At 38.8% G+C, this 26715-nt stretch overlaps 1 protein-coding gene across 4 annotated transcripts in view; it reads right to left on the bottom strand.

Moving 5' to 3' along the window:
* Positions 1-26715, bottom strand: part of LOC128368401 (diacylglycerol kinase beta) — an 82218-nt gene that overhangs the window by 13072 nt on the left and 42431 nt on the right. For all 4 annotated transcript variants that reach the window (XM_053329196.1, XM_053329195.1, XM_053329198.1 and 1 more), the window contains 3 exons: positions 21405-21469; positions 12258-12348; positions 7742-7943 (listed from right to left, as the gene is read on the bottom strand). In XM_053329196.1, the coding sequence (XP_053185171.1) occupies positions 7742-7943; positions 12258-12348; positions 21405-21469 (358 nt within the window). The remainder of the gene's footprint in view (positions 1-7741; positions 7944-12257; positions 12349-21404; positions 21470-26715) is intronic.

Genomic DNA, 26715 nt, shown 5'->3' with positions numbered 1-26715 from the left:
CCTCAGCTCCTCTGACTGTTATCTGTCTTCATCTATCTGACAGGAATGGACTTTTGGCCCCACTTCGCTGACAGATTCAGAGATGTTGACCTTTTCTCCTCTTCCGCAGCACATTTGGAAACCTTGTGATGAATGCCTAGTTTCTCAAAACTTTTTTTTTCACAATGTGCACCTGGAGAATTTTGTTATGTCACAGTCGCCGTCATCTTTTTTTGTGTGCGGTTTCATAGAGTATTGTTAGAGTAGTGTTGCTAATGTTGCCATAGACAACGTATTTTACTGTAAACTTCCTTATTGATATTTTGATCTGTAACTTTAGATAACTTGTAATGTTTAAGTCATTTCATTAGTTTAGCTAGCTTGCCAAAGCATAAATGAAATGACTGTGTGACTGTTCAATTTAAGTTTTTATCATATTTAAGCAAAAGATACTGTGTCACTTGAAGGGCCGCATCCTTTGAAGGACTACAGTCTACAAAGGCACGTCCTATGCAGATTGTGAATGCCAAATGCAGAGTGTTGTTAAATAACTGTTCTGGTCTATGGAGGATTTCCTGTTTGCGTCAGCAGCTGTTCCCACCCTAACCCATAGTCACAAAGTGCTACACCTGTCGCCTAGCAACCTTAACAGCTTAAGTTGACAACTGCTAGTTGAAATGCAACCAGAGATTTTAATTTTATTAATGTGATGTCAGATCATCCAGGTCCAACAGCACCAGCAGGGACTCCCTGCTCAGCCCAACCAAAAAACATTAACACATTTTCCTGGACCTCATATTTATAACACTAAATTTAAGAACCTGCAGACATCCTGTTGTTACACTTCTGGTGTGCTTTATATATTGTAACACTGTCAATGAAATAAACAATGTATTTAACAATTACTGTATTTTAATTTATTCATTCAATATTTTTTATTTTTTGACTAATCTCTCAAGCTGAGAAAGTCTGTCCACCCTCTGTCTGATCTTGCCTTTGTCTGCAAACTCATGTCTTCCTTCATGAGCTGAAAAAAGCTCAGTACGATCATTGTGCAGTGTACCTGCTGACAGCTGCAGCTCAGCACAACACAACTTCCTGACTGTGCTGCGACAAAGTAAACTGAACTCAAAACTTCACTAATACTTTTTTCCCACAAAAATTCTCATTTACAGAGAGATTGAACATTAAATCATGTTATTCAGTCTGAAATACAGCTTTAATAAAAATCTAAACTGTTATGTAGCTGAATAAAATATAACACAATTTAATACATGACTCATCTGTTCATTTTAAAATATACTGTATGTATGTAAATGTGGTGATATGTATACAAATAGAGCTACAGAGGCAGTGCTGTTGCTCTGTCCAATAAAAACATGAAGCTTCACTTTACATTGAGACAAACTAATGTGGCAGCTACAACTGTTAGATTTAATCTGTGAGACCATCATTGATCTTCCTAAAGGAATTTAATCATATATCAAAGTGCTGCAGAGACATTAGAGCCGGCTGTAAATTACAAAGAGCTACACAGATAAATTATTCAGATCATTTTCTCATCAGGATGACGATGGATGTTGTCCAGACGATCATCTCATGAGTCGATGATCAGCTGGTCTCACCCGACCAGCAGTTCCAAAACAGTCATTGGAGCAAATTTTGTATTTGCATTATTTGGATAAACTGGCCACATACTGGGACTCTAAATGGTTACACATTCACCTGAAAAAATATTCAAACTCAATAAAGTGACATATTGACAGTCCTACAGCAAAAATGACAACATAGCACGGCTCAAAATCTTAGCCATATTGCTGCTGGCTGGTGCATAATGCATTCTGGAATAGGTTGAGCCTTGAAGGACCTATCCGTTTGTTCCTCCAAAATCAGGAAAAGAAGGCAGTATTTCTTGGCTGCATTTAAAGGAACTTTCAAAATAGGACAGCCTTGATCCGACTGCTGTGACGCATTGGGTCTTCAAATGCAGCCTTTGAAGGATGCTGCCCCTGAATTGAGACACAGCTATATAGATAAAAAAGAACTTGAGTTCTTGATAAGTTTTGAGATCCATCAGACTCTGAGCCATCACATAAACAAACAAACACACACACACACGCACACAGACAGTGTGTAAATACATACAGTGTGTACATGCTGTTTGAGGTGAATAAACATGGACTGCAGCATTCAAATTTGAGCAAATAATGCAAGGCAAACATTCACTTTGCATTCAGTCTGTTCACAGTGGTTTAGCTGGACTTTTGTTCCAGTTAAAGCACTGTTGTTCATGCGGTGTTTAAATTTCCATGATGTAAATGACCGTATTACAACTGAATGTTAATATACATTGTCCCTGTGTGTCTGTCTCAGTTGTCAATTTTGCCCATGCAGTACAAAAGCCAGAGCAGAAACGCAGTGACTCAGAGGCCTGAGGTTTCGTCACTGAGGTCAGAAGTGCCCCTGGCTTCTTTCACTCACTCTGGGTAACCCTGGCTGATTGCATTATCTGCAGCAAATGGATTTAAAAGCTTTAGTTTATTGTGCCAGAGAAAGCAACTGCCATAAACAATTACTTGTATGATAAACATGCAGGCACGCACAAACACCAACAGAGGCACGCAAAAACACAGACTCACACTGAGGCACGGAGAAACAGGCACATGAATACATACCTAGCATAGATACGCAGTTTCTCTCTGAAACTAGTCCTGTTTCCAAATAGCATTAGCAGGAGAGGCTAATTTAATAAAGGTTCAATCCTGAGGGACAACTCTGGAGAACAACAATTCCATCACACGCGCTCTAATATGCACCACATCGAGGCAGTCGCGCAGAAATATTTATATATAAAAGTACTAAAACTGACAGGTGAGGCTAGTAAATGGCACACACTTTACAGTGCACACTAATAAAGCATGTATTTATGTGTGCACGAACTACAAAATCATCTGTCACATTGTGGAGTTATTGGGAAATGCAGGAAAAAAGTCTTTCAGTAGTTATCTGGGGATTTCTTTATATCATTATGTTACGATTTGGTCATCATAGAATAGAAATACCTGTACTTTAGAAATCAGTCCAATGAAAGAGCAATGTAGTAAATAAACTGGTGAGAAATGTAATTAGTAAATGTCATTGCCACTGTGTCAGTGAAGCAATGATTCATCTCTACATCTCTGTTTGGATGGAATTAGTGGTGTGGTTGTATTGGACAGGACTAAACTGAAGGGCAATATCGGTACTCCTAGCATTTTTTTCATTGCCAATTAAACAGTTGATTATTTTTGATTATGTAATTCAATAATAGTTTTTTTCTATAAGATGTGAAAAAGAGCAGCGAGAAAAAAGAAAATCGTTGCCACAGGTTTTTGAAATGCTTCTCGCAGTGCAAAAACATGACATCTGCAGTTATATAAAACAGGTAAATGCAGCAAATCTTCACATTGGAAAAGCTTTCAGGAGGTAATGGTATTCATTTTCCTTGATAAATGACTTATGATTGAATGATTAATCTCAGTGCCAACAATGATTAAAATACACACCCTTCACAAAGCTTTTATACACATTACAAAGCTGTTAGATTGTATTACGGTGTACGAGGGCTTATGTTTTTTCTGGTCATTCTGTGTAATGAGATAAGGAGAATCCCTTCAAGTGATGATAGTTTGTTGGGCCTCACTTCTTTTAAGAGGCTACTTTGGGATTATGTCTCGGATTTAGGTCGAGAGTTAAGAACCAGAGGGAGGATTTACAACATGAACGGCTGAAAAGGCTCTCACACGTATAGTGGGACAAATATGTGTGTGTGTGTGTGTGTGTGCAAGATTGTGTGCACAGTTCAGTGTGTAGAAGTGCGTCTGTGTGTTCTGTGTAATATGTACCTGGGTGTATGGACTGAACGGTCCTAGGTGTCTGGAACTTAAAGGATGTACAGCCTGTGTGTGTGTGTGTGTGTGTGTGTGTGTGTGTGTGTGTGTGTTTTCCTTTGAGCATTAAATCCAGCATGCTTTCAGTCATTTGCACTCACTCTGCTACAGGTTAGGGTTAGGGTTAGGGATCATGAGGTCAAATATGATCTGACACAGATGTCAATAAGACTTTCTGGTGTGTTAAAACTTTAAAGTGTTTGGTGTTTTGAGCCTTTATTGAAATCTGCTAAATTATCCACATAACAAATGTTTTCATCAACATACTGTATACAGATTTGTAAGTGTTGACATTCAGAAAGGAGCACATATTGAGCCACACTGAATCACTGGTGGACTGTGATTAGAATTGCATCGTAATGCACTAATATCTCAAACAGTTGTCTTGCTCATTTTAAAGGTTAAAAAACTGAGGAGAAACACTAAATTACACATTGTGGAACCTAACCTGTATATGCATCCATATATTTATTATCTGTAATATATACATATATACATATAATTTGTATGTATGCTGCTGGGATGGGAAAGCTAAACAACGTTTCCCTGTATTGTTATGTGCAATGACAAAAAACAGTATGTGTGTATCTATGTATCTATCTATCTGTCCATCTAATGTAAAATAAATGGTGGATGGATAGACGTCGGCCACAGGCAGAGATAGAGGAGAGAAGACTTCATCATAATGATGGTGCGTTTACGCAAACAGACGTGGTCTCTCGTCAGCCTGAAACTTGCAGGTGTGTTTGTGTTGAGGATTTACATACTAAGCTCCTGTAATGGGGAAGTTATATGCAAAGTAGCTGTGTGCAAATTTTTTGTCTTATTCAAGTCCTGTGATCTTGTTAAGTTAGAGAGTTGGGAAGCCATTGACTGTGTGATCAGCTTTTGGCTTAACGCTTAACGGCTTTTCCTCCATTTAGTTGAAAGTTCATTTATGTCGTTGAGTGGGGTAGAAAACAACTATGTGCCTGTTTCAAAAAGAGAACCAAAATGACTTATTGTGACTCCAGCGTTTGAGGGGACATTTACATAAAGCTGACTAGCGGTGGGTAGCAGCGGCATAGTTTTTGAAGTTCAGCTCACAGTGAATGGCTGTTGTGTCTCTAGTGTTGAAGCCATTGAAAGAGTCCTCCACCACCTGATCTTTTTTATTCCTTGTCAAAACCAGATACCTACGTTACCCATAATTCCTTTTTTTTTCACCCTCTCAATTCACTAAGCTGTACATATTTGGGTGTGCTTTTGTATCCTGCCTAGCCTCTGTTGAGACAAGCAGCTGCAAACACAAAGTAAATGAAACAGAAAGTGACTGATATGAGTCATTCCTCTTTCCTTTTTATACTACAGCTTCTTACACTTTTGTCTTTTTTCTTTCTTCCTGTATGTCTTTTACTCTTCCTCTCCTCCAGCCTCTGCTTCACCATAACCTTGAGATCTCCATGGCAACAAGGTTAAGTTCAGTCAGCAGAGAGGCAGGGAGACAGAAGTGGGATGAATCGAGAAAAAAACCTCAGTGAAAGCAGAGAGTGCTTTATTTTCTAATGTTTGTGGACATTGAATACACATTAGTAGAAATGATTCTGGTAAAAAACAAACTTGGCGCTTGCCCCATGATTGTTGAAAGCATTGTAATTCAATTATGTAGAGTTACATTTAAGTCATAGAGACACAATAATTATAAATGACAACTCAATTACAAATCAATGTTGTTAATGCAAATGGTCCCTAATCTTTGAAAACGGTCCAAGATGGCCTTTAAACTTCTTTTCCATGGAAGCAGTGCTGTGTTGATTGCTTTATTTTGCTGTAATTGAGCAAAACGGCCAGTATGAAAAGAAGAGTGAAAAGTCCCTGCCTGGATATAAACCCTTTTAGTCGCACAAAAACGCACAGATGGTTCATCACCTGCCAATCACCTGCCAAGTGTTTTTTGAAAGTGCCTGCCCTTTTCCCAACCGTTTCCAAGGACGACTTCTCAGATGGCTCTCTGTAACAAACCATCTGGTGCGTTAGGTTAATAAGAGCACGAGGGAGAGGCGTAAACTGAACAGTAATGGAAACTTCATCAGGCTCTTATTCATTTTAAGTTAAAGTATTTAAAGTTCCAGAATTAAAGGTAATCTAACAATTTAGAATGAAATAAAATCAGAGCAGCAAGGCTCATGATGTCCTGATTTCTAGTTGAACTGTAAGTTTGGGTCAAACACCCAAAGTGCTGGATCCTACACTTTCTAACATGCAACTCAAAGCACTTTTTGTTAGACCCTGTCTGCTTAGAAATGCTTGCGTCTTTCAAACTTTCTGTGGAAAATGGTTTGTCTATATCCACCTAACTTTAGATAAAACTGCTGACATCATCAGAGCTATTTCCTCTGACATGACACGCCAAGACATGCTTCTGACATTTATGAGTAAAATCTGTGTAGTTCCCCTTTACAATAGCAGCAGATGAGCTCAGTCTTTATTTACTGAACAGTGGAAATATTGACACAATCTACAAGGTGTCACAATGATCAGGCGTGTTTGATATAGACTGGACTCGGCGCTATGGAACAGCAGGTGTCAATGGTCTCATAGCAGACCTGCCAACATGTGTACAGTGAATACACTATAGTATATCTGTAATTTGAAATATCTCTCTGTTAATGAGCACCTGCACCTGCGTTGGGGTTTGCTACATACAGTTATTAAGCAGTAAGAATAAAAGGCCCAACGTGACAGAAGGAACCAACTCAGGTACTTCTCCTACATGTGAAAGAAAAATCATGTTACAAAAGGTAATAAGGGTGATTTTAGAAACTATTATGAAAGGTTAAATGGTTGCGCTCTGCTGGAGGACACAACCTTTGATTATTAAAAAAACAAAGTCCAAAGTCACTTTAAGTAAATTATTGCTGTAGAGAAAGCGTTTATAGAAGGTTACATTTCAAACCACATTTAATTGCAGTCTACTCACACAGTCAGGTGGCAAGGTGTGAGAAACAACAAACAAAAGCACCTCAGGGAGTTAAACACCAGGCAGAAGTTAGTTTGAAATTTAATAATCACTTGACCAGCAGGTCAAGTGTTTTTCTTTTTAAAGTTGGCATTGAGTTGAAGTTGCTGAAGTCGTATTAATGTTAGAAGGTCTGTCTTGATCGCACCAATGTGTCTGATCAGAGAGAGATTTCAAAGAAGAGCACAGTCACAGCTCTGCCTCGTCTCATTGAAATACAATATTAAACACCGGCTTCCATCACTTCCTGTTTGAAACATGGATTCATGGGCAGAGCTGATTACAGTCAGGATGATTTACCTGATGGTCAGTTTCCTTAGTTTTGCAGGATGTCTTATAATCAACTTACTCTAAAACCAAAGCCTATATGATACAAAAAATACCACAAACCTTTTCTAATAATAACTAACAAGTTATTAATAAGTTATTTGCCAATGAAAAATACATGAAAAGTTCAGTTTTTAAGCTGGAGTGTTCCATGTTATAGATCACTGTGTGCTGTACAGTGGAGCTGAGTGTGAGTCAGTGGCGAATGAGTGGGGAGCATTTTTATGAAATTACCCCCCCCCGCCCAAAAAAAAAACAACCTCAGAAATAGTTTTGTTTTTCACTCAGCGACATGCCGCTTTGATTAACAACCCACTGAGCCATTGTGTCAGCTGGATCATTTAATACCATCATCTTGACTGTATCTCATCAACAGTCCAAACAACAGCCATATGAAATATACAGCCTGATGGTTTTCAGGGTGAAGGTATGGGATCCCACCAATGGCCCAGAGATTAGTCTAAGTAAGTAAGTTAGTAAGCATATTCCTCCCTTCCCTTCAACTCACCTTGCATGCAAAACTTGAGCTCTTTAGCATCCGTGACGGTGCTGGCTGGCATCCTGTCAGGAACCTTCTTGCTCATGCGGTTGTAGTTCCTCCTCTTCTTTGTCTCACCCCACAGGTTGGAGCCGCCGTGCATGCTGGGGATGTTGAGCACGGCGATGCCCTCCAAGGAGGTGTTGCTTAGGTCCAAGATGATCCCGTCACACTGCGGGGAAATTAAAGAGTGTAGACAAAAAGACAAAGAATGACATTTTAAGCTGGAGCTGCTTAAAATCTCACAACACAAGCATATGAGTGATTATTGCTGACTCATGAAGGAAATCATGTTTTGTGTAGATATAATGCCTCTATATCCTACATGTGCACTGAACAATATGGTAAAATGTTATATATAATGTAACTTTATGCTAGTCGACTTGCTTGTTGGGTCAGTCAATTTCAATCTGTGCAAACATACACAGTTGGAAAATGTATTTTGGTGGAAAGTACTTCAGTGAAACTGTGCTGCTGTTTTCAATGTGTTTCTGTGTAAACTGCCATGAACTCAGCTGTGTAGGCAGAGATGAATGCAGCGGATATCTCCAGTCCTTGGCAAGTCACACAATAATTATGAGGATGAATAGATGAATAGAAAAAAATTATTTTCTTTGCAATTTTACTAAATTGCCTTTTTAAGCTCGTCTTTTGTTCTTTATTGAAATCAGTTTTTGTTTTTTTTGTAATTTATGCATGATTGCATGGCATGTTCTATTGATGTAAGATGTTACAATGTTACAATTTTTTTGCAGATGTTTTAATACAAAGCAATGTTCATTTGAGAGCTCATACAACACAAGCAGGGATCTAGTCAAGAGAGAACAACACAAGTCGGTGCCATAAAGCTAAGTTTGAGTGCCGTTAGCAGATTTTTCTTTCTCTTTTTTTTAGTCCATTAAGTGTGGAGGTATTTCTGAAAGAGCTGGGTCTTTAGTCTTTTCTTAAAGATTGAGAGGTACACTGCAGATCAAACAGAGTTTAGTAACAGTCTGAGTCTGGTTAATGACTAGGGCTCTGTGGTGGTTGAAGCAGGCACCTTTCATTGGCAGAGTGTAGTGGGCAGGAAGGAGTGCAGACCTGAATCAAGGAGTTCAGGTACGTGGGAACTGTTTCAGTTGCTGTTTTGTAAGCGAGTCTCAGTGTTATATTAGATGCGGGCAGCAGCTGGGAGACAGTGGAGGGATATGAACAGCAGGGTAATGTGATGTTTTGGGCTGGTTGAAAATGTCACTATTACTTTGGAGTATAACATGACAGCCAGTGTGTTCACATGAACTTCAGTGACTGCCAGCTTTTTGCACCTACCTGATTTCTTAAATTATGGCATATAAATGAGAAAACAAGCTTTTGTAATTGTATATGATTTCTCCAGTTAGACTGCTCCTAGAGAAAGTCAATGTCTTGGTAATGTTTACACATAACTGAGTTTATAATTGTGGTTTTACATGTGCATGTTCATGAGCCAAACCTCAACACTGAAGGTAATTCTTTCCAAACTGCAACTTAAACTGAAAGTACCACAATGTAGCAGCTGGAAGTCCAAATAAGTTCTCACACACTTAAACTATGAGGATGTAGGAGTAAAGTTTTCAGAACAAGCTCAAGCAAGAAAACAATTTCATCATCAGTGTGGGCCTCTTCCTCTCAAGTATTATACAGTGATTTACAGACATTTATTTGAGGGCCTTCCAATTACCCATTGATCATCTTCGCTGAAGTCATCTGAGAGTTCAGCTAAACTAATAATCTGAACTCTTGCATACTTGGGTCTTACAGTTAAAACCTTGTGTGTATTTTACAGTAACTATGTTACTACTGTGCATATAAAATAGGTTGCCCACTTTCTTGTTTAACTTGACGTGTGTAACCTGGTTTCCTGTGTGCATGTAAATACAGTTAGTGGAAGGATGCTAATGCTAACATCTAAGCACTCTGCAGACAATACAGCTGCAGTGTATGAGCTGCTATACCACACAGTGACTGAACATCTACTGTATACTGTATACACCTGCCTGGCCTTTGCGCATCAGCGATTTGACTGTGAGGTTTATTTTGTCCTGATGCATTCCCTGGACACAAGCCAATCTTGCTGTTGTGTAAAGCTGGCAGTAAAACAGACTCGGCCCAACATCAATACACATCGTTTGTACTTAACAGACATAATTTAACTCCATCTGGTGCGCTTGGCCTAAATGTGAAAAATACTGCGTCTGTATTCAACAAATAATTCAAACAAACCAGAGAATGTCATCAACACATTGCTGTGACTCAGCATGCACAATTGATTCGTGCTGAGTTAAAAGAAAACAAAAATGCAGGACTTGTCCACACGCCCACAACATGCAGGCAAACAACAGAAGAACCATCACATAACATGTTTTGTAAAGAACTATGACACACATGTTGAATATGAACACATGACACACATGAATGAGTACAGGCAGAGCCTGGCTGCCTGTAAATGACTTCTCTGTTATCAGGAAACGTATTCCTGGGGCTGTTTTAAAATTGTGTAATCATTCAGTTATTACATCTCATTGAGGTGTGGAAAATGAGTACAGTCCCAAGCATAACATTATTTATGGAAATACCAGAGCTTAAGATGAGGGTAATAAAAATGTTTGACGCACTTTTTAATGTAACACTTCAGTGTACTTTTAGAATTGGCAATGATTACAAGTTCTTTGGTCATGCCAGTTGAGTCCTGCCCCTAAGTTAAATTTTAATTTAAATGTAGCTATTAAAATGTTTATGAGTGAGTCTGTCAGTGATAAACTTAGAAAGTGCGTAGATGTAACTGAGTTATCCAGTAATGCTAAAGCACACTGAGCTGTAGTTCTTGGATAAAGTCTATACAGGTAAGTGATCCAATAATCCAATAATTGGCTCAAGTATTAGATAATGTTTTTTAAAGCCATAATTTTAAAGCCATAAACTGGGCCTCTCACAACTCAAATTTCACATGCATACACAAAACCAAACATACTCAGTTTTGTTTTAAAGGAACTTCTCTTTTGTGTAATTTCCACTGTGTATTATATTTAGGCTGATAAGACATCATTTTGTTGTCTTGTGCATTGGTGTTACTCTTAGTAGCCTCACTGCTTTATTGCTAAGGCCAAAGTAATACAAACTCAATAATTAGTGCAGCTGCTTCACAGTATAAACTGTCAGAGAGACACCTCAACTGTCCAATTCTGACTGTCTCTGTGTGTGTGTGTGTTTGTGTGTTTATTTTTGTCATCCTGTGGTACACTGCCTCCCACTAGGTGCACACTTGTTCCCTATCTCTGTACACATCTAACCACACATATTGTATGATCTGTTATCTGCCAGCACAGTTGTTCCCCAGTTTCTGATGAAACATGATGTCACCTTTCGTGGAAGTCACACTCCTCTCAGTGGTAAACTCATCTGGCAAATGTTTCAACAGGCTGACTGCTGGAGGCTTATGAGAAGATAACCTAATGTGATACTTTCCAAGATGCTGTAATTACCAACCCACGTACCAGGTTTTCTGAATGAAACATAATAAAATCTTGGGGTACCTTTACTAAACTGTCCAAAGACAACTAGATTATGCTTTGAGATGTAATCAGGCTGAAAAGTACTGCTTCAGTATAGAAGCAAGGTCCTAATCACTTCCACACAAAAATCTCCCCCATGAGACATATACTATTATATGTGACGACATTGGTTTGTTAATACTGATCCATTGACCCATAAGTTGTGCTTTCACTGGTCTAGCTGATCCAGCTTCCTTCAAAGTGTCTCTAGATGAATCTGACAGGCCGTGAGATGCAAAAAAAGAAGAAAAGAAAAAGAAAGGGGAGAAAATGCCACCCTTGTCCTTTAAGAACAGTGTTGTTAGAAGTAGAACAGCTCATTACTAGTACTAAGTAAGTAGTAAAATATTATATATGTAAATACAACAGACATGATCACACTCTCCAGGCCACAAAGAAACAAGAAATTCACTTATTTACTTAATGACATCTTGAATATTTCTGTCTAACAATAAATATTAAATACATATTCTCTACCCTTGGTCAGATTGTTATTGTTTTTGTAATTCATTGGGGGGTGTAGGGCATCAACCTGCTGAGATGAAATAGTTTCTTTGCATTTGGTGACTTCCTAAAAAGGTGTGTGCCTGGTGTATTTTCTTGGCACCTTGCTGTGCTTTAAGTACCCAGGTGACTGATTAAGCAGCACTGTACGACAGAAAGAGGCAATCAGTATGGAGCACTGCTCTGATGACTTACTATGAATAGCCCACCTCATTTATATGGGAAATTGACTTTGTTGTAAACACGTTTCTTTTTTTTTTACAAACAGAATAACAGTAAGTAAAGTCTGTCAGTATAAAGACAGAAACGTGTAACCCATTTACACCTGGCATTAAAATGTAATCTGTATCTGGATATGTTTTTGTCAATCATTTTATTTTAGTGACAGCAGCTTTAATGACACGGTGACTCACCTCAACCTCTATGCATTCGTTAAGTTTCTTGCAGGTGGCAGATATGGTCTCAGTGGTGCCAAACTCAAAGTACCAGAGCTTGTTCTTCATTCTGGGGAGAGAAACAGAGGACACATTATAAAATATTCACAATTCTGACTTAGCTAACACATGAGTACTACGGCATAAGCCCTGGGCATGATTTGTTTTGGGTGCACTGGACACATATTGAAGCTGTCCGGTGCCTTGAGTCATTTCATATTTTGCATCTGACAACACAGGACAGCTATCGGTCATGTGACCAAAGAGGTCAAAGCTCCATTGATGCACCTCAAAGCCTTAAAGTGGAGACACCGGCATGGACACATTTGCTACAGCACAGTAAGTTCTCTCTGTCATTCTGTCAAACAGACAATCTGCTGTTGTCCTCTTTTTCATCAAAACATTGCATACATTTTCACCTCAGTGCCCTTATGCCAAGAGTTGAAACATCAACAATGCCTCTGGTAGGGACACGGGGTGAAACATTGCTGGTGGAGACCATATGATCAGGGAAAATATTATTGTGATTCACAACATTAAAAGCAACCCACAGGTCAGTTTGAGCGACGTTTCATTTCTACCCTGCAGACGGATTTGTCGGAGGTGACCCGGTGGATGTGGTTTTGTTTTTATCCTTTTGTGATCCGTAGCAGTTTGGGACCATACAATAGCTTAATAACACTGCAGTTACAGTTAAAAAAGTCTCTGCTTGACCAATCTGTAAATATCACCTGCAAACTTCATAAACACTGATGAAGCACTGAGAGTGTGTCTATTAGAAGTTCTCGAAATTTAGGAAACCAGTTGGTTTGGAAATGTTAAAGTGATTACAAGTTATTATTCCATCCTGAGGGTGACGTGAATGTACCAAATTTCATTGCACCAAACCAATATTTGTTAATATATTTCAGTCTGAAACAATTGGGTAGCTCCGGATCTAAAAATTGAAGCCAATGTGGAAGTGACTTATATCAGCATTATGATAGCAGGGGGCGACTCCACTGGCTCCAAAAATAAATCTGATTGGATGGAAGTCTATGAGAAAATGACCCAACTTCTCACTTGATTTATTACCTCAGTTAACATTTTCCTAATGAGTATATGTTCTTCATTATATCAAGATGTTCATTTTGTAAAAAGTGTGTTTAACCAGCAGCTAGCACCTAGCATTAGGGTCAGCTCCAGCCTCTCATCCAAATATTGTATGGACACTTCTGGCTCCAAAGATCCATGATGGCGATGGTCAAAATGTAAACTCAAGGCTTCAAAACAGGAGTCCACAAACCACTACATCCATTACTTTTGTACAGTCTGAACCAAAATGAAGGACCGACCAACTAACGACCAACGACTCAGACCACACTGCTAGCTATAATCTGACGCTCGTTAAAAACTACCATCTCTGAAGACTAATGATATTCCCCTGTAATCATGTGACCTAAATCATGTATTTAGGTCATGTACATGTATTTCCAAGATCATGAATTTCTCTCCAAGTCTACACTAAATTATTCCCTTCTTTTTTGTAAAAACCTGAAAAAACTGTAACCCGGCATAACTGATTTCTCACCCTGTACTGTGGAAATAGCACATATTTCATGATATGACAGTATATTCACTTGCATGTGGACATGCTGCTGATACTGACAACACAGTTATTGACACAACATTTCATATCATGTGGGTATATCAGGTTCAAGGTTGCGTGCCACTTTGGCATTAAGAACGACAATGTTTAAACAGAATTCAACTTAAAGAAACGGTCACACTGCTTCAAGGGTTTTTTATTTTTTTTATTTTCACTCATCTTCAATAAAATGAGTAAAGAGACAGAACAATACTAACATAAACTCTTACTACAGACTTAAACAAAGCATTAAAGTCACTCATTGCTGTTTATTTTACTTTAAGCTGAAATATCTTAAGCCGCTGTACTTGCTCACTTGTTTTTCTCCCTTCTAATTGTCTTTCTGTCCCTTGTTCTCTCTCTTTCACCTTAATACCTCCCCAGAAACCTCTGCCTCTGTCAAATCAGGGGATTATGAGCATATTTGAGATCACAATTAGGAACAGTTGCGATTCTCAATGAGGCAAGCTGCCTAACCTCATTAAGCTGCTTCCACTTGAGACAGCCTGTAAAAAATGCAATTAACTCACCCTTTTTCCCTCTGTTATGGACAGAGGGTGCAACAGGGAAACAGACTACTTCTATAAGCCTTTCATCCATTATTCCCATGTTTCTGCACTAAAACTGGTGAAATGCCACAACAACAAAGGTTCTTAAATCGTCTAATGTGATAGAAAGACATTTTTCTGCTGAGCCCTGAGGCTTGGACCGGTAAGGAGAAGGCATTAGTTTCACTGGAACACTAGCTCAGTGTTCAACAGTGTGCTTGGAAGAAGTAACAACTATTGATTCCTCAACAAACCAAAGTACTTATTAATTCTATTCAACTTGAAATGAATAGTCCTTGTTTGTAAGAGAAATGATCTCTTTCAAAATGTTACTATTTATTCATTTATGAACCATTGATTCTCTCAAACTCTTCCTGTTTAACCAAAAGTTTAAAAGTTGTGTGATAAAAAGGCAAAGGTACAGGCCTGCGTACAGAAATGTGAAGCCAATGTGACTCTAAGGGAGCATTTCTGTAGAAAAATCTAATCACCAAGCTCAAATGTCTGTGCCATGTGCAAAGATTACATCTGACAATACATTCAGTTTCATAATTTCAAGGTCTTATTCTGGGTCAACTTTTGTTCACAATTTCAACAACAAAACACCTTTGCTCCATAGCAACATAAAAATGATTTGGATTAATAGATCTTCAAGGTAACAGCTCCATCACAGACTCCACTGAACGTGTTACATGAATTTATTGACAATTGGTCCTTTCTTAAAGAATGTGCCTACATGAAACATCTTGTTATTGACCCCAAATAACAGGAAGAAATTGAGGGTATTTTTTGTGTCTACTGTTTTTAATGTTGATGAACTTACAGGACTGTGTATCACATCTTATAGTCCATGTTGTTGCAGTCGATACAGTAGGTCTTTCCAGGGAAAATCCTCAGGTGTACACAGACTGAAGCTTTTAATCTGCTGGGAGCAGTTACAGCAGTTTGTTTGGAATGAATACACGAACTGGCTGTGAGCGTGGATATTAACTGAACAGATAAAGAGCACCACCTGCAAAAAAAATCCTCCTGACTTCATCAAGAGAACACCTAAGGGAAGAACAAACACTGGCTGTAGTGTTGTTGGACAAAGGTCAAAAAGGTGCTGACATGTGATCTCTGCAAATCCAATCAGGTGATAAGTTTCAGTGACCTATTCTTTCGACCTGACAAATCAGCTTATGAAGAGAGTGAATGATGACTAAATGTACTAACAACAGGCATGTGTATAAAAAATGAACCAAGGTCGAGTTTATGTTGTATGTGCATCACGGTATGAAGTGTTTGTGTTGTACACTTGCTTGACTACTCATGCATTCTTGTCGGTCCAACAGGAAGCAGAGGGAGTATAGAAAGATTTCTCTAGAAGTGTTTAACAATATCTTAACTGCATCACACTCATTTCGATATTCACAAGTGATGCTTTTTTTGGTAACACTTTTTATAATTTTTTTCTTTACATGGTCTGATTAGAAATTGGATGGAGGGCAAACACATTTTTACATTATGGCTGATCTAACACATAACAAGTTGACATGACAAACTTGGAAGCAATCATTTGCTTATTTACACATCCAGCAGATTTGGAGCAAGTTTTTGGAGTATTTTGGAGTTGAGTTGCTGTACATCTGACCAATAGAAATCTAATATTTATCTTCTTTTTTGGTCTGTTTTGTTCTCCACCAATTCCAGGGAGAATCATTTTGCTCTTTAGCTGCTAAATGATCCACTATGTTTACCATGTAGTGTAGTTTCTAACTTTCTGTTTATAGAGTACAGTGGGTTATTAAAAACAAAACAATCTGTATTATATTGTATGTATTTATGTTATGTTTGTTATGTACTACCTACTGTTGCTGATTGCATTCAGAGAATAGATGTCTTTTGATAAACCATCTCCTAGTTGGCAAAGTTTGGATAAGCGAAAAGTAAAATGAAAAGAAAAAAAACACATTTTCTCTCCCAGCAGCTCTAAATCTCTAAATTTAATAAAGCCATTTCAGACATAAATACATTTCTGGATTCATCAAGCTGTTGAAGTGATGGCTTTTTATCATCCAGAACATGACAAGATATTTATGAAGAGATGATGCTTGCACAACATGTGGCACATAGTGTACGAGAGGGAACAGAGAATAAGACAGAGTGCATTAGTTAAAAATGTTACCATTAGAGAGATTTTTGTTCTTTTCAAAGGCTGCATCACTGATGGATTTTACAACCTATTTTGCTGTTGAAGCCTTAATGACCATCTTCAGCGCGGGGGAGCACACCACCACTTGTCATGGTGATACCACTGACACCGCTCCTGTCAGTTTCATTCTTTACAACTTGTTAAAGTGTGAATTCTGCTGCCTGTTTTTATGAAATCCCATCCATCACTGAATGAAAAGTGAAACTATAGCAAGGGCATACTGCTCAGGTTATTACTGAGGTGGCAGAAGAGGTTTTTTTAACCTCTTCAGCTCCAATATAGATCTCCTCAACAGTGTTTCCTAGTTTATTAATGAGATGATGATTGACATATTACATTTATTCCAGTGATGTTAGCGGGCAAACGAGACATGCATTGCTATGAATGTTTTATGTTGTGCATTTACAATTATCTGACAGCATTCAGTTCAGTCTTTTGCTGTGTTTAAAGTCATTATTATAGAATTAGAATTACTAGTAGGTCCAACCTAGTATGATTACTGACTTTTATGTAAAGGTGACCAGGGCGCTTATTCAGACATCAGATAAATATGTTAAATTGCCATCAGATTAATGTAAAGGGGTGCATAAAAGGGGGGGAATGGGGATTAAGTATTCCTCTCTGAATACAGGATGACACACACACACACACACACACACACACACACACACACACACACACACACAGAAAGACACTCTTGTGCCCAGTGTGAGAAGTCATTAACACCTGGGTCTGGCTACTGTGACCATTAGATGAGGAGCTCTACAGGCTGAAGTGTCAGGAGTCACACATCCCTTCTGTCCCAACAGGCCCTGGATGGCATGAGGAGAGGGGGGGGGGGTTGCATGTGCAAGTAGACATGCGGGGGATGGTGTGTGAAAGAGACACACGCATACAGACAATGTGGGATTGTGAGTGGCAGGGAGGACAATAAAGCACTGAGCTAAGTGCTACATGTGGCTATGGGCCTCCCTCACCAGGTCAAAGGTGATCAATCATCTGCTCACCCGTAGGGAGAAAACGGCTCGTTCTCCACACTGACTTATTTCAATTGAAATCTCTGTAAAAAGGGACGGATATTTATACTGCCAAAACATCAGTCAGACAACAACAGAACAGTTGCAGTTGTCCATCAGTTGTCTATTGCTCAGTGGAAGTCCTGAAGGAGAAACTTCCCCGAAGAACAATAACCTCCAGTCTTGGCTTACTGTAAATAGCGCAGATTTGACTGTTGGTGTTACTGTGAGTGTGAGCAACTGTCAATACAGTACATGATTTGTGAACACTCACGCTTGGAGTTACAGTTTGATTGGAGCCATAAGAGACTCACACAGTGATGAGGCTGTCAGTCAGTAGAACACAAATGGTTTCATACAATCGAAAAGCAATAGTAGTGAAGTCTTGAGGCTTCTCTTTTAAAAAAAAAGAAAGAAAGGAAGAGTTTTATGTGTTTAACCTCTGACTTAATCTGCTGGATTGTGAATTTATGTCTGCTGCCCTCCACATAAATGCTTTACATCTTTTTACTCCGGCCCTTGTCTAATGCATCAAAGAAAGGGCCTCCAGAGAACAGAGGTATCTTTCTTTTATCTTCTATCACCCTCTCTTCCTCCTGCCTGTGATGCTGGAAATAGATATGGGACCGGGGATGGAAACTTAGGCATTAATTATTGAATTTCAAAGAGTAAACATGTCATCTTTCTTCTTCACTCTCTCGCTCTTCCATTTCTTATTCTACAGTATGTAGACTAATTAACTGTAGTGGGGGGAAAAGCAGTGGCGTATACGTTGCCGTCGTCATGCAAACAACATGAAACACCAACTAAGCATACCGAGTTCCCAAGTGAGTCATCAGCATTCAAAACAAGCTTTTAGACTTTACTGAGTTGTCCGATAAAGTCAAAGTACACAAAGCGAGGGTTCAGTTTTTGGTCAGTTTAGACAACTTGTGATTTGAAACCATCCGAGCCACGCCCTCAGGGATTTGTGCTTGTGTACATACTTAAGCACAAACACATACACAATGTAAAGTATACATAGAATGGCTTTTAAGCAAATGACTGGTGCATTCATCAGTGACACCAGCCAGCGCTTTGCATAAAGGTTTAGGAAACACTTCATCACATTGCATTCACAAATATGCCAATCCATTTGTTAACACACACACACACACACACACACACACACACACACACACACACACACACACACACACACACACACACACACACACACACACACACACACACACACACACACACGTCCCAGTTTCAGGCCACAGCAAAGACAACTGACCGACTCATCAACTGTCATTCACCTCGGGGCCTCAGCAAAAAGCTTCGGGGGGGGCGACGACATCAAAGGCGTGTTTCCCCCACAACTGTTCGTGTTTGTAGGTGGTGTTGGCTTCGGGGGCTGATGGTGGTTAATGTTTATATTTGAAGGACAGTGCAGTGTTAATATTGTCAGCTGTTTTTTTTATTTAGTCCTAGTCCTGTGTCATATTTGGTCAACCTCCAACCTCATCCTGTTTTTTTTAGTCTGATCTGTATAATGATTAAGAATGCAGCTTAGCAGAAAGTGTCTGCTCTCAATTTAAGAATACATCCAGACATTAAAAAACATTTTATTTTGAACCAACACGATTCAACTATTAGGGCCCAATACTCTTAATTATAATCCAATGAGAGCTACATAGACAATACAATGTTTTGAAACCAGTTTTTTGGTTGAGCACAGCACAAACTTACCTTTCTTTTCTGAATAACAGAAATTCAAGTAGTTTGTGTAATTGAACTGAAAAGAATACTGTACATCACTAACTGTGATCTGCATTCATTAAAAAATAAAATAAATAGATCCGAGGTCAGTGTTAACAAGAAGAAAACAACAAACAATAAGTAAAAGAATTCATAATGACATTAGGCTAACAACATTGCTGTGTAGTGAGCTAGTTCACATAGCATCAATATTAAAATTTAAACAAGGCAAGGTTCACTAAAATAACACAAGCCGGATAAGGAACAGTGACGTTACACACTACTATTTTAATCAATACAGCTGTCTACACAGGCTGTGCAATGGCTCGCGTTTCACTCACACTATGTATATGTTAACGTAACCTCAAGTCTATTTTCCTGTTTAATGCATGTAAGTACAGTCATTGAGTATTCTGAGCACTTCCAAACATAGTGGGCCTACATTCAACCTTGCAATGCTAATGTACTACATTTTAGTCTTGGGGCACTATAGCTTTTAGCCATGGGGCATGGCAATCTCAGTCAGTTGGTAGGTGGGTCCACCACTACTACATGTATTACCATGAAATTGCCATGAAATGTATTCTGACTACTATGATCATGATTAGCAAACGTTAGCGTGCTAAACTAAGTTAGTAAACACTACACATTATTCTGTTAGCATTGTCACTGTGAGCAACTGTACCAGGGTAAATCCCCAAAGAAGTGCTAGCGTCGCTTCAGTCTTGTTAGCAAATGTTACTTACAACAGGATTCAATTGTGCATTTGTTGGAGAGACTATTTTCAAAACCAGTTTAATGAGCATGTGGTGTTCTAAAGTAGCAAGTGATTACTGTAGCTGGGTGGTGGATGTGGGATTAACTTGACACAAATGAAAGAAATGCTTTGGCTCATTGATGTGTTTTTTGGACAACAGTGCAGTTCTATGGTACAGAGGAATAAGCTAGGTCAAGTTTTGTCTACTCAGGAACACATGGATCATGTCAGTAAGAAACATATAGAATATGACCAGAAACATGACACACTTAAAGGAGCACTCCATTGATTTACATATGAAGATCAGCTTACTTATCGCTAGGAGTACTCAGTCTGTAAAAGACGAATGTCTTTTATGGCTTTGGAGAGAGCTTTGCCAAGTTTGAGAAAACACAAAACTAACGATGTTATCATCGGGTTCATCTCCGACTATGAGACTTGGAACTTATAACAGAAAGCCTATATGTCACAGACGGATAAAGACAGAGTCCATTGCTGCAAGGTTTCTTATGCGTGTATATATCTTGCTGGTGTGACAAGGCTGAATTCTACTTTCTGAGCTTGTGCTGCTAACGGCAGCATGCATCATTGCTGAAATCTTTTCCTTTCATTTGAGTCTGGATCATTGTTCCTGTCTCTGCTGACCTCTCTCCTTCTATAGTCAGACTGAGGCAGCTTCCAATGTTATATAACAATTAATTAGATGGGTATGCACTTGTCGTCATGGGCTGCCATTTGAAGATACTGTACCTTCCCTGCTATTGGAAGGATGTTAACCTCGATTTACGTCACAACTGTCTCTAACTGCCTTCATTTAGCTCTCCTGCACTGCAATATTACTGCTTCTAGACAACCAGCCTCTCATTTGACTTATTAATTAGTTGAACACTTGAATACCTACACTAAAAAAATATTATGTCCATGGAAACCACAAACCCAGCCCAGTTAGACATTGGTTGCATACACTCTCATGTCAGAGCTCAGTTAACACAAACGAGGCACTGCCAATATATTGATCTGACTGTGCAGGCAGGTTTTGTCCTGTTATTGATTCCTGATGATCGTGGCTCAGTGTCATATTGGGTTTCCAGATTAAAGTGCGAGGTCAGTAGCTGGTTATGAGCTTGCTTGTTAGCTAATGGTGATAAGACATTGGGACGGGGAAGGTTATCAGCCTTTTTGACAGGTTTGACATCATGTGAAATGTTACTATCAGTGCTTCTGTGTTCCTATTGTCTCACCTGCTGTTGAACTTCTCGGGGTGCTTTTCCCGCATCAGATGAAAGCGATGGGCGATGGAGGCGTCCTGTGGGAGAGAAGAGAAGAGACAACATTACCCACAGGACATAAGTAGACCCTTCACATTATCACAGCTTGTTATAGGGGAAATGTTAGTATCTTAATATTACATCATTTGCACAAGAGCTGTTTTTCTGTTTCTAGTGTTGGCTGACTTGGACGAGTTAAAGAGATGAAACAGTTAGCTGATTGGCTGACTGACATAAAATGAACTATTCAATAATCAATTAAAATACTCTTTATTTGTTGTCTATGATAGTAAAGTTACTATGTTTACTACCATAGACATCATACTCTTGATCAGACAAAACAAGACATAGAAAGATGTTACCATGGCTTCTAGAAAAAATCTAATCATTTTTCACAGTTTTTAAACAATGTATAGACAAACTATTGGACTAGATCAATCAGTAATGGACTAGATGTTAGTTTTAGCCTTATTATCGACACAGACTGATGTACAGGTAAACCATTGTAAGATAATGGTACATTGATTAGACATCTCTGTAACATCCCCATTAAGATATACTAATCATGTACTGCATTACTTTAGACTAAAGTATGGTGACAGCATAAAATACTAAGTTAAATAACTTATGAAACAATGCAGCAGTGAATGAAAGCTCAGATGTTGATCTGAGCAGGGTCTCAGACAGGATTCTGCTCTCTTCTCCCCATGTGCTTAACCCCTGACCTCTAGGGCAGAGGTGATTGTAAGCCTGATGAGTCAACCTCAGTATGACCTTCTTTATGGACATACATTAACGCCAGCAGGAGATCACGCTGTCACAACAGCATCATCAGACATGTTAAAGCATGGAAACATTTTAACTAATGATCCTCCATTCAGCATGTTCCTTTTATCTCAAGCTAACAAGCTATCTCCAAAGCTTGACAGTCACAAGAGTGTATAATAGTGCTCCATATTTACTTAATAACAAGAATTTAGATTTAAAGCTCCTTTCAGCAGCACCTTGTTATGTAAATGTGTGGGCAATGTGCACCCTTCCAATGTGGTTCAAGTCTCAACTGAACATACATGAACATAAAGACAACAGCAGCACAAAATATCAAGAATATTGTACAATATGTGTATACAGTAGTCATACAGTACACAGCAGTGTTCTGGACACTTGAGCTTTGAGTGGATGTGATCAATTAAACAGAGCAGCCTACATTTAACTGCAGCTTGAGCTTGACCAGAGCTGCTTCTGCTCCACTCAGGCCAGAGGATGTGATTCGTCTCTCACAGATAAACAGCCATTGTACATAAAAATAAAATAAATTCAAGATGCATGGCATCAGAGATTACATCAACTATATGTCAGAGGAAGTGATATGGCTGATGTAGATGCTCCTATATGCAGTTCATGTGAAGGAGATAGCATACGTCACCAGAGCATGGTGGATGGAAAGTGTCACTCTGCTAGTGGAGTCAGTAATGATGTTAACGCTTAAAACGCAGAGTTAAAGACTTCTTCTTTTACTATGTCATTGTATAATAACATCATCTGGTTCTGCTTAAAGTGCTTAACAGAGACAAGACACATGATTACTACATGGATGGTTAACATGGTTAATGCATAAAAGCAATAAGGTCATACAGTCAGGAAGAGATTATTATGAAATAGGTTGTAAATCTATAATGTAAACCTTTGTCTTTTTTAATTCACATGGTTGCTACACAAAAATATATTTTTGTATGAAATACAAGCTCATCACATGTGGAGGCGGAGAATGTTGAAGGAATCCATGTTAGACAAATATTTTACTTTGATACAGTGATAAAATATGTGATCATCACATACGTACATGTGATGCAGCAGTATCACCAATGGCAGAGAAACTCACAGTACTTCACACATTTAATCTAATTGGGCCTTAAAGGGACAGTTCACCCCAAAAATAACAAGTACATGGGTGTTAAGTCATGAGCTATTACACTGCCACAGATATATAATAGGCAAATGAACACAATGCTGCTTAAGGGGCAACAAGTATTTAGCTCTTAAGTTTCTACTTCAGAGATGAATATAATCTATAGTGCTAATTCATTCCATGATGAATCTACAGTATAAGTTAAACTATTCATCTGTAGCATTCTCTTTTTGTGATTGGCACTAATAACAGGTGTATATTTACACAAAAGTTTTGCATCGTCCAACTTGGACAAGCAAACTGATCTATGATGACAGCCTGGCAAGCTGCCTGCCTGTGCAGGTGTTTCAGAGCTCTGCAACAAGGAGAACGGAAGGTTGTGACAAGACAGGTGGACAGGTGCAATCGCACCCTCACTTGTCACCGTCAAAATCATACTCTGTTTCGGCTTGCTGCATTGCACCTCCTCAACCAGACACTGCGCCGATGTGCTGAGATTCACAGCATCAGCGAATATCAGATCTTAAAATAGAGCTGCATCTGCTGCTTTAACTGGCCGAGAATTTGATACTGAAACCTGGTGAGCAAAGAGACATAACAGGCGATCTTCTCTGCAATGAACCCAAGACACACGGGACTGACTTTGCCTGCAGAGCTCAAACTAAAAAGCTTATTATTCTGAATCTCATGGCAAGGTTATGTATCGCAACAACAAGGATAGATAAAAAGAGGAAAACATGGGACAATTCAGTGAGGGGAAGTTATTAACAGTCTGCCTGAGGAGCCTTTGTCCCATTTGGACAGAAGAGGGAGTTATGTTTTTACTCATTCTGGTACATTGTGGGCTGAGAGTCCAGCACAGCATGTGGATGAGGGCCAGACAATGACACAAAGTGGCCGCAAAGCTTTCCAAAACATGACGGGCTGTTTTATGTCACCAAATCTGCTCTCAGTCCCCTGCTGCAGGCAATCGCTGACCAGTCCCACTTTTATTCATTTTGCCCTACTGAAAAATCTGGCAGTAACAATATGTGACATTTTCCATTGCCTATAGTTGCCTGTGTGATGAAGGTTGTTTTGATCTTGCCGTTTGAAGTTTTGCATGTGGTGTGTGGGGGCAAGAGGAGGTGCTAGATGCTGGATGGGTGATGTGAAAAGGAGGAAGGGAAAAGAGAGAGACACAAACAATGAAAATCAACAACAAAAACACTGGCTGTAAAATGTCACCTCAGTTAGACCTGCAGCACCCAGAGGAGAAATAGGTTGTCAGTTCACCCCTATTGTGTTTCACTGGCCTCTGGTTAGAGGCTTAGTTAGCTTAATGTCAAAAAGAGCTGTCACATTGTGAACCTCTCATCTCCCATGATGCTTTTACACTGGGGTAATCTGGTTAGCATGCACAGTACAGAGCGAGCTGAGATTACTCATTTAACAAAGAAAAAGCGCTTTTAAATATTCAATATTAAGAAAAACTTAACATAGCTCTTCTTATAGTATTTACATTATGGAAGCTCAGTTCTGCTAAAAGAAATACATGAAGAAAAAATACATGGTAAAAATACATGGTAAAAATGAGTAATGGGAAGTCAAGGTAGGAGCAAACTTTTAATTTAGTATCTCATAATTTAGAAGTAAGAACTTTTTCATTTCTGTCAAGCAAAGTTTTTAACATGGCAGGAGTGAGCTTCCATATAATATCAATAATGCTTTATTTTAAAGTGGCATTTCATTCTCTTTGGCAGCACTGTACAGCGTTAAGTGTTAATTGCCGTTGTGTTTTTGGGGTGCAAAGTACTTGTATTTGTATCTATATTTGTTGAGGCAGTAAAATTATTTGTATTTATATTTTAGGATATTGAAGTGTTAAAATAAGTGTTCTTCAATAAACTCATTTGCAAAGTAGGGTTCCCACACCAGGTCTCAAACCCTGATCTCTCAGACCACAAGTACCTGCACTGACCACTCAGCCAAAGCTCAGCTCCATCAGAAACACAGACAAGATATTTACACATCTATGACAGAGAGATAGACAGAGTGGAATAAAAGAGAGAGACAAAGACAACGACGTAACCTCTCTATGGCTCCAGCACTAGTCACGACGTCACCTGGTTGGTAATAATCATAAAACTGCAGATAATACAACACAATATTTTTAATTAGCAGGCCACAGGCTCAATCACCATTGTATTACCTCGTTAGGCAAAAGATAGTGACTTAAAAGACATTTATTGAGATCATAACTTTGAGGGAAAAGTTAGATATTCTTGAAACTCTACAGTTTATTTATCTTTTCATTAAAGTAACAATACTATTAGTTCATTTTTTCAGTGTCATGTGTCTGTGTCAAAACAGTTGTACATGTAAACTGTACATTTTCAAAACAGTGTCTGGTTCCTTTATGTAAGTGTCAGAGAGAACCAGGGCTTTATTTGGGGCATGCTTACGCAAGAGACAAGCCTTTATTTTGAATTTAATGCAAACTCAAATTTTCCTTCAGTTGTCTTGATAAATTCAGTATATTCATTTCCACAGCACTAATTTCGATACAGGTCATACCCTGCTGCTGTTTCTTTTACAGTTTTCATTCACCAATTAATCAATTCCTTAAATGTTTAGTTTTTGTTGTGAATGCAACTCAAAACTTCCATTAGATTTTTCAAATTAAAAGTCTTTGAATGTACTTATTGGTAGGCTTCTAATGTGAAAACACTATAGGAAGTGTCTGATTTGCTGGATGGTACATTAACTGATAATAGAAATGTGGGATTAATAGGTGGATGACGCAGGTATGTCTGTTAAAAATAGAAAGTGAGAGCAGCAGAGTGTTGAATATGATTCTCACTGAAGGAATTAGTGCTGCTGATGGACATTATACTAAATTTACCATGTGAGGTTCAGGGTTGAATCGAGGGCAACTTGGTTCTTGGTTCTAGGTACTTGGAGACACTTTGCTTCTCATCTAAGGGGCTTCTTCAGTTCTAACTGACTGGCAGGTATAGTCCCAGGTATTTAACCTCTGTGTGGTTGTTATCGAGGTCACTGATATCACTTGGTTCGCTGGCTGTTGTGACAGCAGTCATTTGGAATAGTTGTAATCATTGGAGTTGTCCTGACTATTATAACGACAGCTGTTACCTGAGGTGACAGTCGCTGGAGATGTCACACAAGGCCAAATGTGAATGGTTGTTAAGTCTTCTGGGAAAGGATAAAAGTACAGAATTGTAAGTAGTTGTAAGCTCGTATTGCATGAGAGTTGTCCAAGTAGGCTACAGGTAATTCCACTCCTCTTGATGTGATATTTTTTTTAAAGTGTTTGTCCCAGCTCATATTTGAAACTCTGCCATTATTTGATTTATGTCTTTTATATGAGAATTT

The sequence above is a fragment of the Scomber japonicus genome, chromosome 11 (assembly GCF_027409825.1).
Source record: "Scomber japonicus isolate fScoJap1 chromosome 11, fScoJap1.pri, whole genome shotgun sequence".
Lineage (NCBI taxonomy): Eukaryota > Metazoa > Chordata > Actinopteri > Scombriformes > Scombridae > Scomber > Scomber japonicus.
This window is presented reverse-complemented; position numbering and strand designations above follow the sequence as displayed.